This window comes from Thunnus albacares, chromosome 3 (assembly GCF_914725855.1).
Source record: "Thunnus albacares chromosome 3, fThuAlb1.1, whole genome shotgun sequence".
Classification (NCBI taxonomy): domain Eukaryota; kingdom Metazoa; phylum Chordata; class Actinopteri; order Scombriformes; family Scombridae; genus Thunnus; species Thunnus albacares.
In genome coordinates this window covers 17,693,201-17,713,071 of record NC_058108.1, presented here as the reverse complement: position 1 = coordinate 17,713,071, position 19,871 = coordinate 17,693,201, and the positions used below count along the sequence as shown (strand labels likewise).

General features: G+C 40.9%; 1 protein-coding gene across 1 annotated transcript; it reads left to right on the top strand.

Moving 5' to 3' along the window:
• The first annotated feature begins 4,568 nt into the window (after positions 1–4,568).
• On the top strand, positions 4,569–7,176 carry tmem109 (transmembrane protein 109). The gene is made up of 3 exons (XM_044346728.1): positions 4,569–5,100; positions 5,753–5,855; positions 6,144–7,176. Exons 1-3 carry the CDS (start codon positions 4,639–4,641, stop codon positions 6,515–6,517), a joined length of 939 nt encoding a protein of 312 aa, XP_044202663.1. The 5' UTR covers positions 4,569–4,638; the 3' UTR covers positions 6,518–7,176.
• The last annotated feature ends 12,695 nt before the right edge of the window (positions 7,177–19,871 follow it).

Here is a 19,871-nt window from a genome sequence, read left to right as displayed (position 1 = left end):
GCTGGTAGGTGGATTTTGTTATCATTGGACAAAGCTTGGCTACCTGTTTCCCTCTGTTTTCAGTCTGTATGCTAAGCTAAATTGTAAATAAGCTGCAGCTTCATATTTAGCAAACAGAAATGAGAGTGATATCAACTTTCTCATCTTACTCTCAGCAAGTTTCCCCAAATATCAAGCTTTTCCTCTAATGTCCGTCATTGACCAAGTCAGAGCACAGTCAGTCACGTTAGTTTTTTTGTGTCTTCTGTTTGTACCTAACCCTGATAGAATGGCATTGGAGTGCAAACTAGCGCCGATGAGGAAGAAACCTCACTTTACTAGCAACACTGAGTTTTGCACCACACAGAGCCCTCTGATTTCCCTTCTGTTTTCCGTGCGGTTTTAATTTTATCACAGTTTTGGAAGGAACATGTGACACTAAGTAAACAGTATAAAGTGCACCATTTTTATTTCCACTTGCCTATGTTTATAGTTTTATGAGAGATGTGTTCATCATTAATTTTGTACTAACTCTTTGATATAGTTTTGTTTATTTTATACAAAATAAAATCATATGTACATATGTGTGAATTAAACCTGTGGTCAAATGAGATACGTTTTCTCAAATCCATGTGTGTGTTTGTGAAGAAGTATGGACTTATAAAGACAGCTGGAGGAATTGGCTGAAATGTGGGCATTTCAGCACACCGTACACATGAGAGAAAACAACAGAACAAACACGCTGCTGCAATTCACAAGCAGCTCTGGTTATTAAATCATGAAAGCCACATGTGGAGCAAAGGGAAATGTGTATTTTCATCAAATATTAGTCATATTGGCTGTTAAAGACACTTATAGTTACAGTTACAGCACACTTCATTAACTCTCTGTACTTAATTAAAGGTATACTGAGTGTGTCTGTACAAATGACATTCCCTGACTACGTCAACCATTTGGAGCAGTTTGCCTTCAGCTAAACACATGACCTAAAATTTCTTTGGGACTTCTTTTAGGGGGTTGGTCGGTCTGATTTTGCACTCATTCTTATGTGATCACAAGATCAAAGAGACTGGGTGTAAGAGATTCATCTGGACAACATAGGTTTTAACTCCTCTAACTCAAAACAGCTGAAAAGCTGATGACTCCCTACCCTGTCTATATTTTAGTTCAGTTGGAAAACACAATGGTGATTTTTCATGTATAACTCAAAATGCAAAACTTCTAAATGTAATTCATAGGTCAGGTGAGGTCTCAAGTGAAGGTTGTTCAGACTGAATGTCAAACAATTTTACGCATACAAATAGCCTTACTTTGTAAGAACAAATTGAGATGCGTCCACCTGAGTTAAAATGTTATGAATGTTATTTGTTTCAAAACCAAAAACGGAAAACTATTTTTGGTGTCAGAATCAATTAATGAAAAACGGCCCGTTTTTGGTTTTGCCAATTCCTTTCATCATTATTCATTTTTGGACTGAAGAATGAACAGGTCTGTGTCCAGGACCAAGGTTTTTTCGGTACAGTTGACACAGACCGAAACCGGAAACAGGTCCCAAATTTTGGGCAGAAACCAAAAAACACAAATTCAGCTTGATTTCTTGTTTTCAGTTCTTACTGACAGAACAAATTTACTAGTCAATGTTTCGTTTTCATTGGTGGGTGGGCCTTCAACGCCCCCTTGTTTCTGATTAGCCAGCGTCCTCCATCAATTGTGTTTGCGCTGCATTCTTCAAAATAAAAGGTTCGACTTCTTTGCCTTTAGAAAGTGCCAATGTCAACATAAAATATCTAGACAGACAGACCTTTAGCCTTTAATAATTGATGATTATAGTTAAATAATAATTTATTTTGACTTACAATGAAAATAAAATGTTTTTCATATCAAATGAACGCGCTGTCTTTCATTTTCAAATATTTCGTTTGTGCATAAAGTAACACAACAGTGTATTATTGTATTGTTGGTTCATGTGCAGCTGAGTGACCATTCCACATTTTGGGCCAAAGCCACAAAGAATGGATTGCGCCCGCTATTAGCATCGTGCATTACGCAGCATTTGCACCTGCAATCTGCCCCGTTTTAAGGTCCTATTCACAAAAGATGCCGCTGAGTGCAATTTGCCCTTGTTTTGCGTCTGATTGAGTGAGCGGAGCGGTTTCCAGTGTTTCAGGCTTTTCTCCACATTCTCACACAGATTGGTCATAATGAAAAAACTGCAGAGAGCACAAAAACCTCAATTTGCATGTCTTTAATTAGCAGAGGTGCGCACACAGAGGTCTCCACAATCACAAACCAACTTTAATGTATTGTGCATCTTTTACTTCTCTAGTGTTTCGCATCTATAATATAATCTACTCAAATGTCAAAATACAGCCATTAATGTGACTCAGGCAGGTGTTAAGGTTTCCTTTTAATGATATCTTTAACATTTCTCAATACAAAAACACCAGCGTGTCCTTAGTAACACAACAGTATGATAGGTTCATCTCAAGGCCATCAGTCTTTGTTATTTCTCCTTCAATTCTGAAAAATAAAGTTTTTTTGTTAGGTTTTAATAGCAGAAGGCTAGGGAAGAGCATTGTGTTGTGGGTGGATGTGGCACGTTCGACTACTGTTCTGGGCTGTCTGCCGTCAGTGGGCTTCATTCTTCATTCAAATTGCTGCCGTCCGCCGCAACCTGAATCCAAACACCACTATCTCTGTTAAGAAAAGGCAATTCATAGCATGTGATTGTAAAATTTTATATTTCCCAGAATATGTGGCTGAGTATATTTGATATAAAATCATCTTTTTTAAAAAGTAGTCTTCCTCAATTAATATTGAGCAATGGCATTCAGTAAAGCATTCCAACGTTATGCGTGCATGCGTGCGTGCGTGTGTGTAAACGGGATGAAGACGGAGTTATCAAACTGTAATTTACATTTCACATCCCTCATTTAATCCCCGCACTTGTCACTTTCATATATTTAATCAAACTGGACTTTAGATTATGCATTGTATTCAAGCTCCACTGTTACATATTTAATAATTTATTAATTATTTATGTTTAATGTTTGCTCTTGCCACCTTCATATATTTCATACACTTCAAAACTATTACTATTCCATCCTGTAAATAGATTTTAAAATTTCAATTTAGTTTTAATACCACTTTATTTCATTATGACTATTAAACACCCCCTTCTTAAAAATGTTTGACTTTATTAAATACCTGCAGCGATCCGACTGCAGCAGAAACGTCCAATTGAGGGAGACGCTGTGCGCATTTACGCACAAGACACAGCAGCCTAATTTCATTAGCTAATTATCTGGATCTAATGTTAATTAATGTTTTGCGTTCTCCTACACATCCAAAAGATCACATACACAGTTCAAGTTCATACAGTGAAATTGTTTGGAGTAAAGCAACCATCCTCCTGAGTTCCCTCAGAGCTTTCTAAAAAATATTTCAGTAGCTAAAAGTTCATATCTTTTTCCTCTGGAGACTTCCCTCTGTCCTGTCAAGTTGATGACTACAATTTTTAGTAGTTGGGCTGTCAGAGACATTTCTAACCGGCATGTGTCAACCGGGTCCATGAGCTGCGTGTCACACTCCACTATCTTTACGTTCAGGGTCTAATTTTTTCGGACCAGCTGGTACATGACAGAGAAATAGTGTTATTGCAACAACACAAATGGGCCTATAGGTTTTCAGTCACCTGGAGGCTGCAGTTCCCCCAGCACCCATACTTCCCTTGGCTATGCGTGAACCCACATCAGGCTGACCGGGAGAAAGTGCTGTACCACCAGGGAGTGAGCGGCTGGGCTGACTTCGTTGTGGGCTGAGTCTGGTGGAGTTTCTTCTTCCTCAGGTTTTTTCAAATAACACATTAAAAACTTTCTGTAGCAATTGCTGTAGCGTTGACGTTACAGTGCGTCGGCTGAGTCGCATCACAGTTATTACTTGAGTCTGTCTGACAGCCTCTGACAGGCTGCTATGATTATGCTGGGTGTGCCAGTTTAAGATGGCACAGGCACATCCGGGCATACCCATGGCTACGTTGGTGGACTATCAATAATAATAATAATGATGATAATAATAATAATAATAATAATAATAATAATAATAATAATAATAATAATAATAACAACAACAACAACAACAAAAAGGGATTAATAATATGATCAAACTGCTTAAAAAAAGACTTTTTTATATATATGGTTATATTCTGAAAAGGATGTAACAATTGCATCAAACAGACTATTTTTATAGCATTTATTCTTCCAATCAGTGAGGATGCATCTGTCTTTTTATGGGTTTTTTGATGTTTTACGAAGCACACTGCGCAGCTTTTTCTTCTGTATAACCTTTTATTATAATATAATCATGACCCTGTATGCACAGTATAATAATGATCTGACATGTGGATATATTTACAGTATGGCTGTATGTTTTTGTTTTGCATCTCTGTTTAGCTATATGTTTTTATTGTACCGTCTTGTTCTTGCACTGTACATGACGAGTTTCTGATAACTGCAGTTAACGTGCTGCTTGAATGTATTTGAACGCAGCACTATAGATGTAGCTGAAAAGACGAATCAACACAGACATTTGACTGATTCTTGATCAGACAGCTAGCTGTGCATTTAATATCTGTGAGTTTCAGCCAACCCCCGCATAGCGATGTGTAAGAGACTCAATATAGAGACTTTACTGGTGGAGGGAAACTACTGTAAAGCCGTCGTGGAAACGTGTTGCACAGTCTGCCCAGTGGGTGGCAGACATGTCTCTTCATTCATACTAACAAGATTTTCCACATCCTGTTTGGAAAACTTCGCTGTGTTGCCCCTGTGGCTGCTTTCCTGTACATTTCACTGTCTACCGCTTGTCGTCTGTATATGTGTCTTGCTGTTAGTTAAACCTTCTTCCGGTATGTTTTCCCATTCAACACAAAAATTCTTCAGCGGGCTGTGTTCGCTGTGCACACTGAGCGCACTGTTGCTTTCTGTTTCGGGGGAGAACGTGTTCGAGAGTCGTTCCGGAATGATCCAGGAGCTCCGGGCAGCCCTGGCTGACCTGGCCGGGGAGGGGAGGACTTACCTGGGCAAGCTGGCCGGAGAGCAGACGGTGCTGTCGGTACAGAAGGTAGAGTGCAACAGTGTGGCCTGCGAAAGACAGCTACACACACACTCACACACTGCATATAGATTTACATGGATAAATACCCCAAAAACAAAGTCTAGAATCCACCACTTTATTTTTTCAAAAATTAACACCATATTCTGTAGTTGTAAAGTAACCTCTCAGCTCATATTACACATGCATTTACATAGAGCTGCAACGGTAAGTCAGTTAGTCGATTAATTGTTTAAGTCATTTTTAAAGTAAATATTCCATTCGTCACTTCTGAAATGTGATGATTTGATGTGTTTCTTAATCTCACTAACAATAGACTGAATCTCTTTAGGGCCTAATCGGACAGTTGGTCGAATAAAACACATTTAGAAACATAACCTTTGATAGTTTTCACTATTTTGTGCAGTGCCATACATGGTCAGATAAAGCTTTAAACACGTTGCCCTGTGTGATATTGATTTCAGTGCTATATTGAAAGGTGAGCAACAGTATAGGTTACTGTGGGTCCTGATTCGACTTGTTTCACATTCAGTCTGAATTACTGTTGATAATCTTAAAGGTAAATGTATATACAGGTAATGCTTTAACCATGTCTACATTATCTGACCATGAGTTAGCGGCAATCCTTGCTCAAACTCCCCCCACTCCTACTCTCCTCCAGGCGTTCTCTCAGGTTTTGGGGGTCATTGCAGGAAGTTTGGCCAGTGGTGTGAACGTACTCTTACAATATGTTACACACTTCCTCCAGGCTGCTGGAATCCAAGGTAAACACTTCACACTAAAGTCTGTCCTGTCCATCACAAAGAGACATAGAAACAGGCTATTTGATTGTCTGCCTCTCCCTTTTAGTGATGTCACCATGTTCCTACATCTCAGCAATTAACTTGGTGTGTGCAATATTAACCTTACTGATAGAAATAATTGAATATAATGGAAGGATTATTGCAGATTTGAATCACATATTTCTTCATCTTTAATAAACTTGAGGTAATATTAAATAATGCTCTAATATATTACTAAATTGTCCCCTTTGCTCTGTCTGTTTTCCACAGTTGGCATCCCAGTTAACAAGGTGACCCCAGAGGGGCTGATTTTTGTTGCTCAGTGGGTTCTCATGGCTCTCATTGGCTACTGCCTGATCTCCCTCGCCTTCCGATTGGTTGCCTCCACTCTGAGGCGGGCCCTATGGCTGCTGAAAGTGGGCGTAGCTCTGGCCTGTTTTGGATTGATCCTGAGCGATCACAGTGTGGGCACAGAAACTATGGCAGTGCGACTGGCTGTCCTTGTGTGCATCTGCGTGCTGTTGGGTGTCGGGACTGTGAGGGGATCTAATGTGGAAGATAAGACCACTCACCTGGCAGAGCAGGTGAAGATCCTGGAGAGACGGTTGAGAGAGATGGAGAGGTCAAGGAGGACGGAGGAGTGAAAGAGATAGACTGAGAAAAGTCAAATGTTTTCTTCTATTTTTTCTATCTGATGCCTTATCTACAAATGCTGGAGCATTGGTGTACTTCCAGGCCTTCTGGAATGTCAAGGAGAAAAGCACAATTTTACAGTTTGGATGTTTTCTATAATGTTGGGTTTAAAGTCATTTGTGGCAATATGATCAAAAGACTGTGCGTAAGTGTGTAAGAGCAGTGTGTAGACATGTTTACCACATTAAAAAAATTTCAACATTGAAACATTTTTGGAAATATGCTTATCTGCTTTTGTTTTTTGAGACTGAGAAGAAAAGATTAAAATCAGTCTCAGGCTAGCAGTTTCCCCGTGCTTCCAGTTTTTATACTTAGCTAAGCTAATCGCCTCATGGCTCTACCTCCTCAGTTAGCTCCCACTTCCAGCAAGAAAGTGAATAAGCATAATCCACAAACTGTTGGACTATTCCAATAAGAATGTGTAGAGTAAAGCTTTAATGTCCCAGAGGGGCAATTTGGCTTCCAGCAAGCCATCAATCAGGGCACAGGTGCAGGCCCTGGAAGTGTAAACTGTGCCAAAGTGTAAAGGATTCAAGAAGACAAAGCTTTTACTTCCAATGTTTTAACTGTCCTTTTACATTTAAGAAATATTTAAACATTTTGAAAAATGCTCATATTTGCTTTGTTTATCCAGAAGTGAGATGAGATCAGCACGACTCTCATGTCTATGTGTAAAGTATTAAAGGGATGTATTAGCCAAGCTTAGCATAAAGACTGAAAGCAAGGGGAAACAGCTAGCCTTGCTGTGTCCTTGTATATTATTTGTTCAATCTGTCCATAAAAAAATGTAAAAAATACAAATTTGTGGGTTTTCAAGGGAGTTGCTGAAGCTGGTTCTTGATGAACAACAGTTTCTCCATCAACCCTGTTCTTTATGTGCAGTGTGGTAGGTAGCTATACAAGTTCCCCCTAAACCACAAATATTTGCTTTTACATTTCTGTTTGTATACAAATTAAACAAACAAGATACAAAGTGTAATTGGTGAACTTCTGAGGTGTGTGTAGGTGGTTTTTGCCTAGAACCAGGCTAGCTGTTTCCCCCTGCTTCAGTGCTAAGCCATGTTAACCTATGCTGACTACATATTTACCATACAGACATGAGATTGATATCAGTCTTCTCCTCTCACTCTATTTTCCAAAAGCAAACTATTCTTTTAACTCATAAAAGTGATAATACTCAAACTCAGAGAGAGTCAACTTTTCTATCATTTATCGTAATGTCAGAAATGTGTCAGGACATGCTATATGTACTGTATATATACATGCGATGCTATCCATATATATACTGATATCCAGATATCCTGACTGGATGTGGTAAATGTTTCTCAGTGAAAAAAGCTAAGTGCTGCCGATGTGCTGCAGTAAGCATATTGTCTAATTTAGCTTCTGTGTTCTCTCTTGAGTTGTTGGTAGCGTTTCTGCTTCTCAACCCAGTTAATTTTGCTATATACTTCATTACTGCGGCTAATTACCCCCTGTACATTTAAACTTACATTAGTTCTACTTAAGCACTCTTAGCTCTCTGCTTATAGCGACTTTCTTGCTAATCCCACAATTGCTAGTTACTTTAACTTACATGCCAGCTGACATGCCAATGAATGACCTCAGCTGAGTTCTGGTCTGGGGTAAAGGGCAGGACTGAAAGGCCTGGACCTTCTGAACTTGGGGCTTGATGACACCATACCCAATGACATAGCCGAGGTATTCGATCTCTGTACACTTGGCAGGGTTGATGGTGAGACCCGTTTTGCGGAGACACTCAAACACAATTCTGAGATATTCCGAGTGCTCCTCCCGGGAATTACTGTACACAACAACATCATCAAGTAGGCAAAAGCAAAATCTGATAGGCCATACAGTACCTTGTCCATGAGCCTCTGGAAGGTAGCTGGAGCTCTATATAATAATACGGGGTGTTGGATATGAGTCAAACTTAGAAATTGCATTCAAATATCTGAAATCAATACAAAATCTGTTTGTGCCATCCTTTCTAGGTACTAGAACAATGAGGTTACACCATTCACTCTGGGAAGCCTCAATAATTCCCATGGACAACATCAAATCAATCTCCTTTTTAAGTGGACCAAGGAGGCGTTCGGGAATCCGATAACTCATACATTTGATTGAGGCATTTTCCTTTAAGGCAATATGATGCCCGATGGCATTTGTACGGCCTGGATTGGCCTGAAAAACATTAGGTGCATAAAGGGCTCTCACCTGTGACTGCTAGGCCTCAGGCAAATGGTCAAGGTCAGAGGCTGAAGGAATTGGCACTGGCAGATACTGCTCCTCCACATCCTCATCTTTCACATTTCTGATTAGAAGAACACTTGATGTCTCCCCAGGCCTAGGGACCCACTTCAACAGGTTGACATGGATAATCCGAGTGGGGTGACTCTGACCTGGAGTCACCCCACTCGGATTTCATAGGTGGCAGAGCCTTGTTTCTTAATTACCTGAAAAGGCCCTTGCTATTTGGCCAACAGCTTGCTCTCCTTTGTGGGCAGCATCACCAGAACTTTCTGGCCAGGGTTAAAGCCCCTCTCCCGAGTGGCTCGATCATACCAGGTCCTCTGTTGATGCTGCGCTGCTGCCATGTTTTCCTGGGCAAGTGCAGTCATTTTATCCAGCTTCTCCCTCATCTGAAGAACATAGAAAACAACATTAACAGGTTCTTTGCTCACCTGATCTCTCTCTCAGTTTTCTTTTAGAAGAGTTGGGGGACCCCTGACCTCATGACCAAATAGCAGTTTGAAAGCTGAGAAGCCAGAGGAGGCTTGTGAAACTTCTCTGTAGGCAAACAAGAGGTAAGGAATCCACTGGTCCCAGTCTGAGCCAGTGCCATTAACAAACTTACGGAGCATCTGCTTCAGAGTCTGATTAAACCTCTCTGTGAGTCCATCTGTTTGTGGGTGATAAGGTGTAAACCTCAAACCTCTGATGCCCAGCTGCTGGTGCACCTCTTTCAGCAATTTGGACATGAAGTTAGAGCCCTGGTCGGTCAGTATCTCCTAGGGAAAACCAACTCTTGACAAGAACTGTACAAGGCACAATGCAATAGGCTTAGATTTAATTGACTTTAGTGGAAACACTTCAGGATACTTAGTGGCATAATCTGTAATGAAAAACATGAACCAGTTTCCTGATTTGCTCCTCTCCACTGGTTCCACAATGTTCATTCCGAGGCACTCAAATGGTGTGCTGATTATTGGGAGGGGTTGGAGGGGAGCTCTGGTGGGGAATTTAGCTGATGTTTGTTGGCATTGAGGGCAACTCCTACAGAACTGTGTTAGATCTTTACATGGGCCAGGCCTGTGGAAATGACGTTGGATGCGGGCTGTGGTCTTATGTTTCCCTAGGTGGCCAGCCCAGGGAATGGAGTGGCCCAAAGTAAGGACAGTGTCCCGGGCTATTTTTGGAACCATCAGCTGTCTGACTGATCTGTGGCAATGGTAAAAAGTACCATTCTGCAGAACATAAACTCCAGTGCAAGACTCATCATTCCCCGCCCATTTGTTCCCTCTGGCTTTCTGCAGACACTCAGCTAGGCTAGCATCCGGCTGCTGCAACTGACTAATACTCTCATGGAGTTTGAAACCCAGTGGTAGTTCAGGGGCAACAACAGGAGGAGACACTACTGTGCACCTGAACTTCTCCTGCTTTCTCTGTCTGCGGGATTTAGGTAGACAAGGTTTAGTGGGCCCTGACTGTATTTCAGCATCATAGAATGGCAGTGTGCTCGAGATTTGTACTGTGTCACCTGACTGCTTTGCATGGGCCCGGGTCAGAGCTACATTGCAGGGCTGAACGGGATGAATCAAGTCCAGATGGACAGGCAGGTCATGGCCTTGCACAGCAGGAAACGGGAGGTCATCTGTGACACTCACATTCAATAAATAAGTGTGTCCTTGTACTTTGACATATACATCAGCAGTTGGATAGTTTTCCATCCCAGGAACACAACAGATAGGAACAGTTTCAGTAGTACAGATGGCATGAGCAGGAACATACTGACGCTGCACCAGGGTCTGTGTACTTCTTGTATCAATGAGCGCTTTAAGATCCTGCCCATTAATTTGAACTGAGGTCACTTTTAAGGGCTGCTGAGATCTTAACTCTGGCTCAAATTTCGGTCTTGGCACATAGCACATCTGGGTGAGTTTTACTGTACTTTGGGGGCACCTTGGTTTTGTATGGCCCTCTTGCCCACATAAATAGCGAATGGGAAGTTTAAAGTTCTTTGAGCTGGTGTTAGAAACTAGCTGGTTCTCCTTTACAGGAGGCTTACCCACAGGCACCGCTGTGCTTGAAGCATGCTGAGCTGGGCCAGGTTTTGGGCTGTCCTTGGTTGACTTCCAGGATTTATAGGCCCACGATAAGTTCTTTGGACGTGCAGCCACAAACATGTCAGCCAGTGATGCAGCCTTAGCTGCAGTCTGGGAGTCATGTTCCTTGATCCAAACCTGGAGCTCAGGAGATAACATTCTTAAATACTGCTCAAGAATAATGGTTTCACTTATTTCATCAGCCATGCAACGGCTATTCTTTCAAAGGTGATTAGGAAATGTTCAATATCATCTGAATCAGTCAGTTTTTGGAGTTTAGGTTCCCCGAAGAAACGAGACTGACCTAGATTTGTAATGTCCCAATGTACAGTTCCTGGTGGAGAAACAATCTGTGATGGAGAGTTAGCAGAACTAGTGTCCACCTTAAGCCTCTGTGATGGAGCAAGTTGAGGCCCAGGGACAGTTCGTGTTTGCACTTCCAGCTGGAGAGGATTAAACTGCTGCTGCAGAAACTTAAACCTTCGGACTTGCTGAGCCACTTCTCTGTCCCATTGAGCTTCTCGTGCCCTCTGCTGTCCTATATAGGCCTGGAGAATGTTTGCCAGATCTGCAATAGTAGGTTCTTTAATCTCTTCCCCCTCAATGCCTGTTACCCCCACCAGTAGCTTCACACTTCTCTCCTTCACTGTCTGTCTGTCCCTCCACTTCCAGCTGCAGTGCTTGGCTACTACCTGCTCTGCTTCCTCTTCCTCTCAGCATTCCACAAGCAAGAAAAAAATGGGGGGAAAATGAAGTGGAAAAAGCATAAAGAAAAAAACAAAAAACACTCTGGCTCTTTAACTGGATGATCCTACCACTGCCACCAATTGTCAGGGACCAAGCAGTAAGACTAAGGAACACCAGGTGTATAAAGCAAAAAATAGTAATTTATTTACAGTTTAATTTCATTTTAAAAAATTATTTTTTCCAAAATACAAAAATAGGAAAACTAGAGGAAAGTAATTTCAAAAACTAGGGCCCTTTAACTCAAATTGAGGTCAACTAAACAAACAGCAACCTCAACTAAACTCAACATAACTGACAAATGACACATAAGGAAGGGTTTATATACACACAGGCTAGCCTACACAGATGTACAAGGGGGGCAGGAACAGACACTTAACTTTACATCTCAAATTATCCTTAATATTAGGGATGCACGGTATTATCGGCACATCATTGGTATAGTCTGATAAAAGCTTTAAAATGAAATATCGGCATCGGCCATTTCTGCTGATTATGAGAGGCCAATTTGTTGCCTTCTCCTCCGCTGCCTTCTCCCCTGACTGCTTCCCTCCACGGACTGTTTCATCCTTACAGTCCCGGTGCTTCCTCCGCAGGCTCCACCTCACTCAAGTTGCCCGTCAGACCTGCTGCTTCTTCCCACTTTAACCTGAATAACAAACTGGGGCTCGATGCTCCGGTTGGATCCACATAGAAAGCCGGGGCTGACATTAGCTGGGAGGCTAGCTGGCTGTGCTTCCCTCTGGTCATGCTGTGGAAAACGCTCCGCTAGCCTCTCAGCTAATGTTAGCATACTTAGTACAATCTATGCTTGCATGCATAATAGTCTCCTCGGCCAGCTGGAAAAAAATATGTGCATATATCGGTACCGGCATCAGCCATCGGCCACAATGAGTTGGAAATACCGGCATATTGGATATCGGCAAAAAATCCAATATTGTGCATCCCTACTTAATATCCACAAAGATTTAAATCAATTAACTATTTAAAAGCAATCTAACTATCAAAGCAAGAAAAATAAAACTTAAAGTCCTAAAGTAATTAAAATAACTGGATCTCGAAAGGCAGACTCCCCTCTTGCACGCCTGGTTGACCTCTTCCAATTCCTGCCTGCCACAGAATAAGAGGCCATCTTGACCAGCTCCAACTCTTTTGGCCAGAGGGAGGACTTGCTGGATCCATGAAAAAAAAAGACAAGGTAAAGCATGAACGCAAGCAAGAAATATTAAAGACAGAATGTTAACCAAAATGCGTGCACTTAAATTAGCAAACAAACTGTCAATAATAAAGTGTGTGCTGTATAAAAACAAAAGACTATGTGTACTGTCATTATTTGAAATGTCTGTATGTTAAGTGTTAAAGAAAACCACTAACACTTGGTCCTCACATGTGGTGTGGCCACCACAGGTATAACCTTTGCTGAAATGATGGTGGATTGAATATAGCCAATTGTGGCTTGATTGTGCAATAATGTAATGTGTCATGTTTGTGTAGGTCACAAACCTCTGTTCTGTCTCCTCTCCAGGGTGTTCTAGCTAAAAGAGTCTACAGGCTACCTGAGCACCAATTTAAAGGTTCCGGGAGATACCATGTGGTAATTAGTGTAGGGGTGTTAGTGTACTTTAATCTGCTGTTCAGGTTTTCTGTGATTTTACTGTAATGTGTAGCATAAATCTAGATTAGGTATACTATTTGACATGGGTGTAGTATGAATGTGTTTTAATGTATTTGTTGTTTTTGTGTAGTTTTGATGTTTGGGGAGGGGCAGATTTCCCTATACTGTGGTAGGGGTCAAGGTCATTGCCAGTGGCTGGCCATATAAGGCTGCCAGTGTCCATCAAGCACTGCTGCTGTCCGCATCACATGCTGCCTGTGGTCCACAGTATTTTATGGGGAGAATTATGACTGTTGTACTGTGTCTGTGGGTGAAATAAACACCTGGTTGGTCTGCACCTAACCTCTGCCTCAAACCTCCTGCTTTAAAGTCCAGCCCCTACATGGCCATCCTAACACAGCGCCATGAGAAAGCAGAACACATCAGACAACAGCAGTGTTATATTTTTATTCATATCTTTGTCATATCTTCCTATGCACACACGTTTACCCAACCATGAGTACTTGTGGACAAATCATGCTAATATATATATATATGTGTGTGTGTGTGTGTATATATATATATATATACACACACACACACACACACACACACACATATATATATATATATATATATATATATATATATATATATATATATATATAATGAAATTCACACTGCTTACCAATGACAACTGCCTTCAAGATCAGCCACTGGACAGATATTTTTCAATTCACCCCCTTCCAGTTCATCAGTCTTGCAACAGCAGTTGAAAAGGTTACCTTTATAACCCTCCAAACTGTGTCTTTCAGGTTGAAGCCACATACAGGTGCAGCAGCAGGTGCAAACCATTTGGGTGATGTTTGGGGAACATCAATGCATGTCAGTTCACATGATTGCCAAGGTATGGTGAAACATATGTGGTTATAATTTGGCAAATATGCATTTTTCCATGTCATATCTCAGCCACATGTGCCAGTTAAATACCACATATGGCCCAAAAGTTGATGCTATTAGGGAACTTATGCTGCAAACTTAACCTGGTCCAGAGCAGGTTATGTTCTTAGTTTTGGCTTAAATCAGCCTTAAAAAGCACCACCCTTTCACTAACCATCTGATTTGCTTCCATGTCCATTTAATACTGTTGGTACTGCAGCTATTAGAACCCTGATCAGAAAATGGATTAACCATTGTTTTGATATATCATATTGTAATTTAAAAATATATATATTTTATTTACTTACAAAAAACAAACAAAAAGACAAAAGATATACATTTCTGGCGATAAATCAATATACAACTGAGTCCTACCATTTCTAAACCCCTCCAAACCAATTTACAAATCTAAACCAACCCTATACCAATGCGCCCCTCAAATAATATCAATTATAAACGTCATTGCTATACTTTCATCTTACAGCACAGATAACGTGCAGTGTACTTATAGGGTAAGTAGTCTGTACTTACAGAATAAGGACTGGGGAACAGTGTGAACTTAATAATATAGCCGGCTCCCTGTTGTTACCATGTACTTATAGGGTAAGTAGTCTGTACTCACAGAATAAGACTGGGAGAAAAGCACATACATTGTGGTTTCTGTGTAATTAAGAAATAAGATTATTTTTCATAACTTCCTGCATACCTTATTATTGTGTAATTTAAGATATACTATGTATATTATAACATTACTGTATTGTTATTTTTTCATCCTCGGATGACAATATAAGCCTTCCATAGCTGTGCACTTGAGAGAGGTAAGTTTGCCTGATATGAGTTGCTGCACTGCTGGATCAACATGTCTGCTAGGAGCTCATTTTCAAAAATGTAGACCCATTTCTCGACTTTTTCCATTCAAATTCATACAATGAAGACATACGACATAAGTAGAATAAATCTCTGGAGTGTGGGTGAAGCTTGCCTGTTAAACACACATGCATAAAAAATGATTGTCATAACTGCCATGAGCAAAAACATTTGATTTTAGTACACATATATATATGTAAAATACTGATTCATACGAGGAAGTCACCTCCACTGTACCTACATTTAAGTACCTGTAAGAACTGGTAAGTATTTTATATGTACAGATTCATACAAGGCAGTTACACCGTAAGTTCCGAGTAATTACATGGTAAGTGATGGGAATTTACCCCGGGTAAACGCTACGCTGATGGAGACGGAGAGCAGCTAACAGCAGCTATAGCGGTGCTGGCCGGCTGGAGGGGGTCTCTCCGTTCATAACTGTCTGCAGGAGGAAAAGCTGCTGGAAGCCACAAATACAACAGAAATCCCTCTGGCTTCTCGCCATGCAGCTCTTCAACTCTCTGGCTTTCTGTTCCTGCGATTATCAACTGGTAAAATCTTGTTAAAAAATGTTAAATCGCAGTGTAACCAGGGCTCCATCGAAACTGTCTGTCCTGTCTGGCAGCTGAAGTTGTCTGCTGTGGAGCAGCTCTGTCGAAACTGAACCTGTTCTGCTGAAACTGGCATTTAGGCGGAGCTGCCCTGCAGTGGACAGCTTCAGCTGACAAGACCTGTTCAATGCGGAGCCTATATCAGTTTTGGCAGAGCTACATTGCAGCTGACAGGTCCACTGCTGGAGCAGCTCTGCCCGCTGTGGGGCAGGTTCAGTAATGGCTCCGGTTAAACCACAATTTACATTTAAAAAAACATTTTACCAGTGGATAATTGCAGCTGGATAACTGAAGAGCTACAGGACAAAATGCCAAATAACTGTTTGTCTTCCTCTCATTATATGTCGCTGCAGCAACTTCTGCCCTTCTGCCTCACAAAGTCGCTCCCCCTGAGCTCTCAATTAGCTAGCCCTCTCTCTTTTTCTTGTCTTTTTTAAAATGAGTCAGGGAACCCAACGTTTTATTTCTGTAATTCACAGGCTTTCTTTCTCGCAGACAAAGCCTTCAACCACTGTCTCTCCTCACCAGCGCTGTCTCTCTGTTGCTCGCTCTTGCACTCAGCTCGCTCGCCCTCTCTCTCCCTTTTTCTTTCATCTTTTTTTTAAATGAGTTGGAAAACCCACAAAAAAGCCTAACTTTTAACATTATCAAATGAAGAGAGATGTTAACCCCTTCCTTTCTTTCATGGCAGGGTTGTACAGCTCTGACCAAGACATGCAGTAGCAGAGGCCAAATGCCCCACCCACTGCTGCAGAGCGGAGTAGCTGACTGTTCGCTTGTTTATTTCAAGTTTATTAATATTAGATGTGTTGCATGTCCAAGCTGCACCAAATTTCAGCAATTCATTCCCCTGTATCCCTGGCAATGCACCCACCAAGTGTGAAGCAGATTGGATGAACAGTTCTCGAGATACGCGTAGGACATACATAAATACATACATATAATCAGACAGAGATTCCTTACTTTATATAGCGAGATAGAGAGATGTTCCCTTTGGGGTCCATGTGAAATTCTACTCTTCCACCAAGCTGTTGGGAGTTCCCAGACACAATCTTAATCCCTCAACCTTGATTTTTCTGTCAGACAAGTTGTGATTTAGGAATGGGGGCAGTGTGCATAGGCATGACAAAACTTTTACTTTCACTCATTCATATCAAATTGCTACTTGTTAAAGGAGATCAATGGCATAACTTTGCGGCATAGGACAGTCTTGTACCACTGCCACTGTTTCTTGTTTTCATACATCATTTTGCAGTTTTTTTTTCCTTTTCTGATGTTATAGACTTGTATAGTTGTAAGTCTTTTGTTCAAACCTCAACTCAATGGCAGCTTTTTCTTGATTATGGAGAAAATGAAAGAAATACAGCTCTATGATGATTAATTTGAAGCTTTGATTCACCAGAAACTTACTTATATGCTTGAATTTTTTTTTGACTTTTTATGATTGATTTAGTGTTTAATATTATAAAAAAATCACACTATATTATATCATAGGTCAATCAGTGTCTGTCTGTGGAATATGGCCTTCTCATTGATTGCTGTAAAACCAAAAAGCCCCCCTGCTCTGATCACACCCCAGGCTGAACCCAGAGAATTAAAACCACATGACATGATTTTGTTTGGAGCATGCCCCAACTCAGCTAAGCACCAAATATCCAAAAACACCCTCTGTATTCCCAAACAGCTACAAGCACACTGTTCCCAAGTACAATGGAAATAAAAAAGGTAAGTATTGTAGGTCCTATAGTACTTCACTATCCTTACATTGCCTCAAAAAAGGATACAAGATTTACATATAGAGAGAACATATATTTCAGGTTTATTAGTGACACAAGCACAAATTCAAGACACTCACCAATTTTGTTACAGCACCCCCAAATCTCCACATTTCCTCCAGCCCTGTGGGTGCATCATTGGGTGCTATAACAAAATCAAGGAGCATCTTTAAGCATGTTGACAAGAGTACAAAACACTAGATTGGCAAATATAGCTAAGCAAGAACCACTGAAGTGTAATTTTCAGTTGCTGTTTTCAGACCTATGGAATGCTACAGCTGTCATTTAAGCCACACAATCAGACCGCCTCAAATGTATAGCTCCAACCAAGGCAAGCAAAAGCAAAAACATCTGACAATGTTGACGTCTGAGTGGGTCAACAGTCAAAAAATTAGGTAGACACAGAGCTATGAATGCTCTCGGAGAGAGACTGTCTAAAGATGTGCGCTGCTAGCCACATTTATAAGATTCCTTGTATCAAGACTAAAAAGACACATAGCCATACAGAACAAGTATAAACCCTTTAACCTTTAAAAACATAAAATCATTAGTCTGAAGCATACTGAGACCGTTATTGACTCTGGTCTATTGAGGCTACTGTTGGTTGACAAATAGTTTTTCAGCCTTTTTGATTGTTTACAGTTTATGCCCTGGAGTTGATGTTTACCATCAACTCTAGGGCATAAACCATGGATGAAACTGCTGATACCACTTCAGCTATCAAAATCCATTGAAGCAGCTGCAAATTTCTTCATGTGATATGAGGTTGTCTGTTTGACTAGTTATCCACAGGAAGAAGAAAAGCCATGTCCTAATAAAATGGATGCAGGAGCACCAGGTACATCACCAGCAGCATGATTTTGTGGCTTGTGCTAAAGGCAGGGAGGGTCTGACCATGTTGATTACTCAAAAGTGACAGAAGAATTTATGAGGCTTGTGAGAGAAGTTCAAACCCTGGTCACTGGGTCAGCGACTGTGTGAAGTGGACATGATTGTCAGATCGTCAAAAACTGTCGGACATAGCCCCCTGTGGGGAGGGGGTTTCAGACACTGTTCGACAATCCAACAAGCACTTATTTTGAAGAATGCTGAAAAACCGAAGAATGTTTGCAGTCTTTCCTTTATCCACCTATCATTTATCTATCAGTTTACATATGATCTGTTTTAATTCAGGGCACAGTTTCCCTTAAACGATCTCCTGTAAGATAACTAATTGTGAATTTCTTGGGCAACCAACCTCAGCTCTGAGTTAGAAATGAAAGTAATTCCAGAAATTTGTTTTATCATGCATAGTTTCACTGACACAGAGTAGCACGTGCATGTACAGAATGAAGAAATATAAAATGAGAGGTAGGAAGCCAGTGCCAGCACCACTGGCATTGGCCTGACATCCAGAGGTGGATGTGGAACTGGAGAGACCAAAATACCACAAAAATAGTGCCAGTTTGATGTTGTCTCCAACTGCATCAGCACCCATAGCCATCTACTACATCTACACTTAGTGAATATCATTGGTTGTGCTTACACAAAAACAATAAAAACCACATTTTCAACCTTTTGCAAACCGCAGTTCATATCACCATTGCTACAGATAAGTGACAAATTAAAAGAAAAACCGGCAGAGGTCTGAATGCTTGACCCCCACAGTGTGGGGATCTGGTGGCTCTGTTTTGCTGTGGGGGGCATTCTACTGGCATGGTTTGGGTCCACTTGTCCTCTTAGAGGGAAGGGTCAATGCAAATCAATACAGAGTTGTTCTGAGTCAACACCTTTATCCTATGATGAAACATTTCAATCCTGATGGGAGTGGTCTCTTCCAGGATGACAATGCCCCAATTCACAGGGCATGAGGGACCACTGAATGGTTTGACAAATATGAAAATTATGTGAATCATATGCTATGGCCTTCGCAGTCACCAGATCTCAACTCAATTGAACACCTATGGGAGATTTTGGACCAGTGTGTTAGACAGCGCTCTCCACCACCTTCATCATAACACCAAATGAGGGAATATCTTTTGGAAGAATTGTGTTCAACCCTCCAGAAGAGTTTCAGAGACTTGTAGAATCAATGCCAAGGCGCACCGAAGCTGTTCTGACGGTATGTGGTGACCCAACACCACTTTATTTTGTTTTTTCCTTTAATTTGTCACCGGTCTGTACATGTCAGTAACATCAGGTCTTGGACATAAAGGTAAAAAAACCACAGACCATATTTTGCTGTTCATATGAAAATTGACCCAAAGACACAAAGATCAAGTAGAAAAGAGGCCAAAGTCACCTTCACATTGAGAAATGAAAAGGCACTCACTGTGTTCAGAACATTTGAATAGCTTAGTTATATATACATGTATATTGTATGAGTTATGTTTAAAGCCAGCTATGATTTGACAGCACTGTGCTACGTAAATCACTTAACTAAAAACTAAGCCTCCTTTTAGTGAAGCATG

What these genes read in the sequence shown, in the direction of transcription:
- tmem109 (XM_044346728.1), top strand. Translation starts at nt 4,639, where the DNA reads ATGTGTAAGAGACTCAATATAGAGACTTTACTGGTGGAGGGAAACTAC. An exon ending in CGGTGCTGTCGGTACAGAAG is followed by an intron (nt 5,101 to 5,752) that starts GTAGAGTGCAAC and finishes ACTCTCCTCCAG; the next exon opens with GCGTTCTCTCAGGTTTTGGG. An exon ending in CCAGGCTGCTGGAATCCAAG is followed by an intron (nt 5,856 to 6,143) that starts GTAAACACTTCA and finishes TGTTTTCCACAG; the next exon opens with TTGGCATCCCAGTTAACAAG.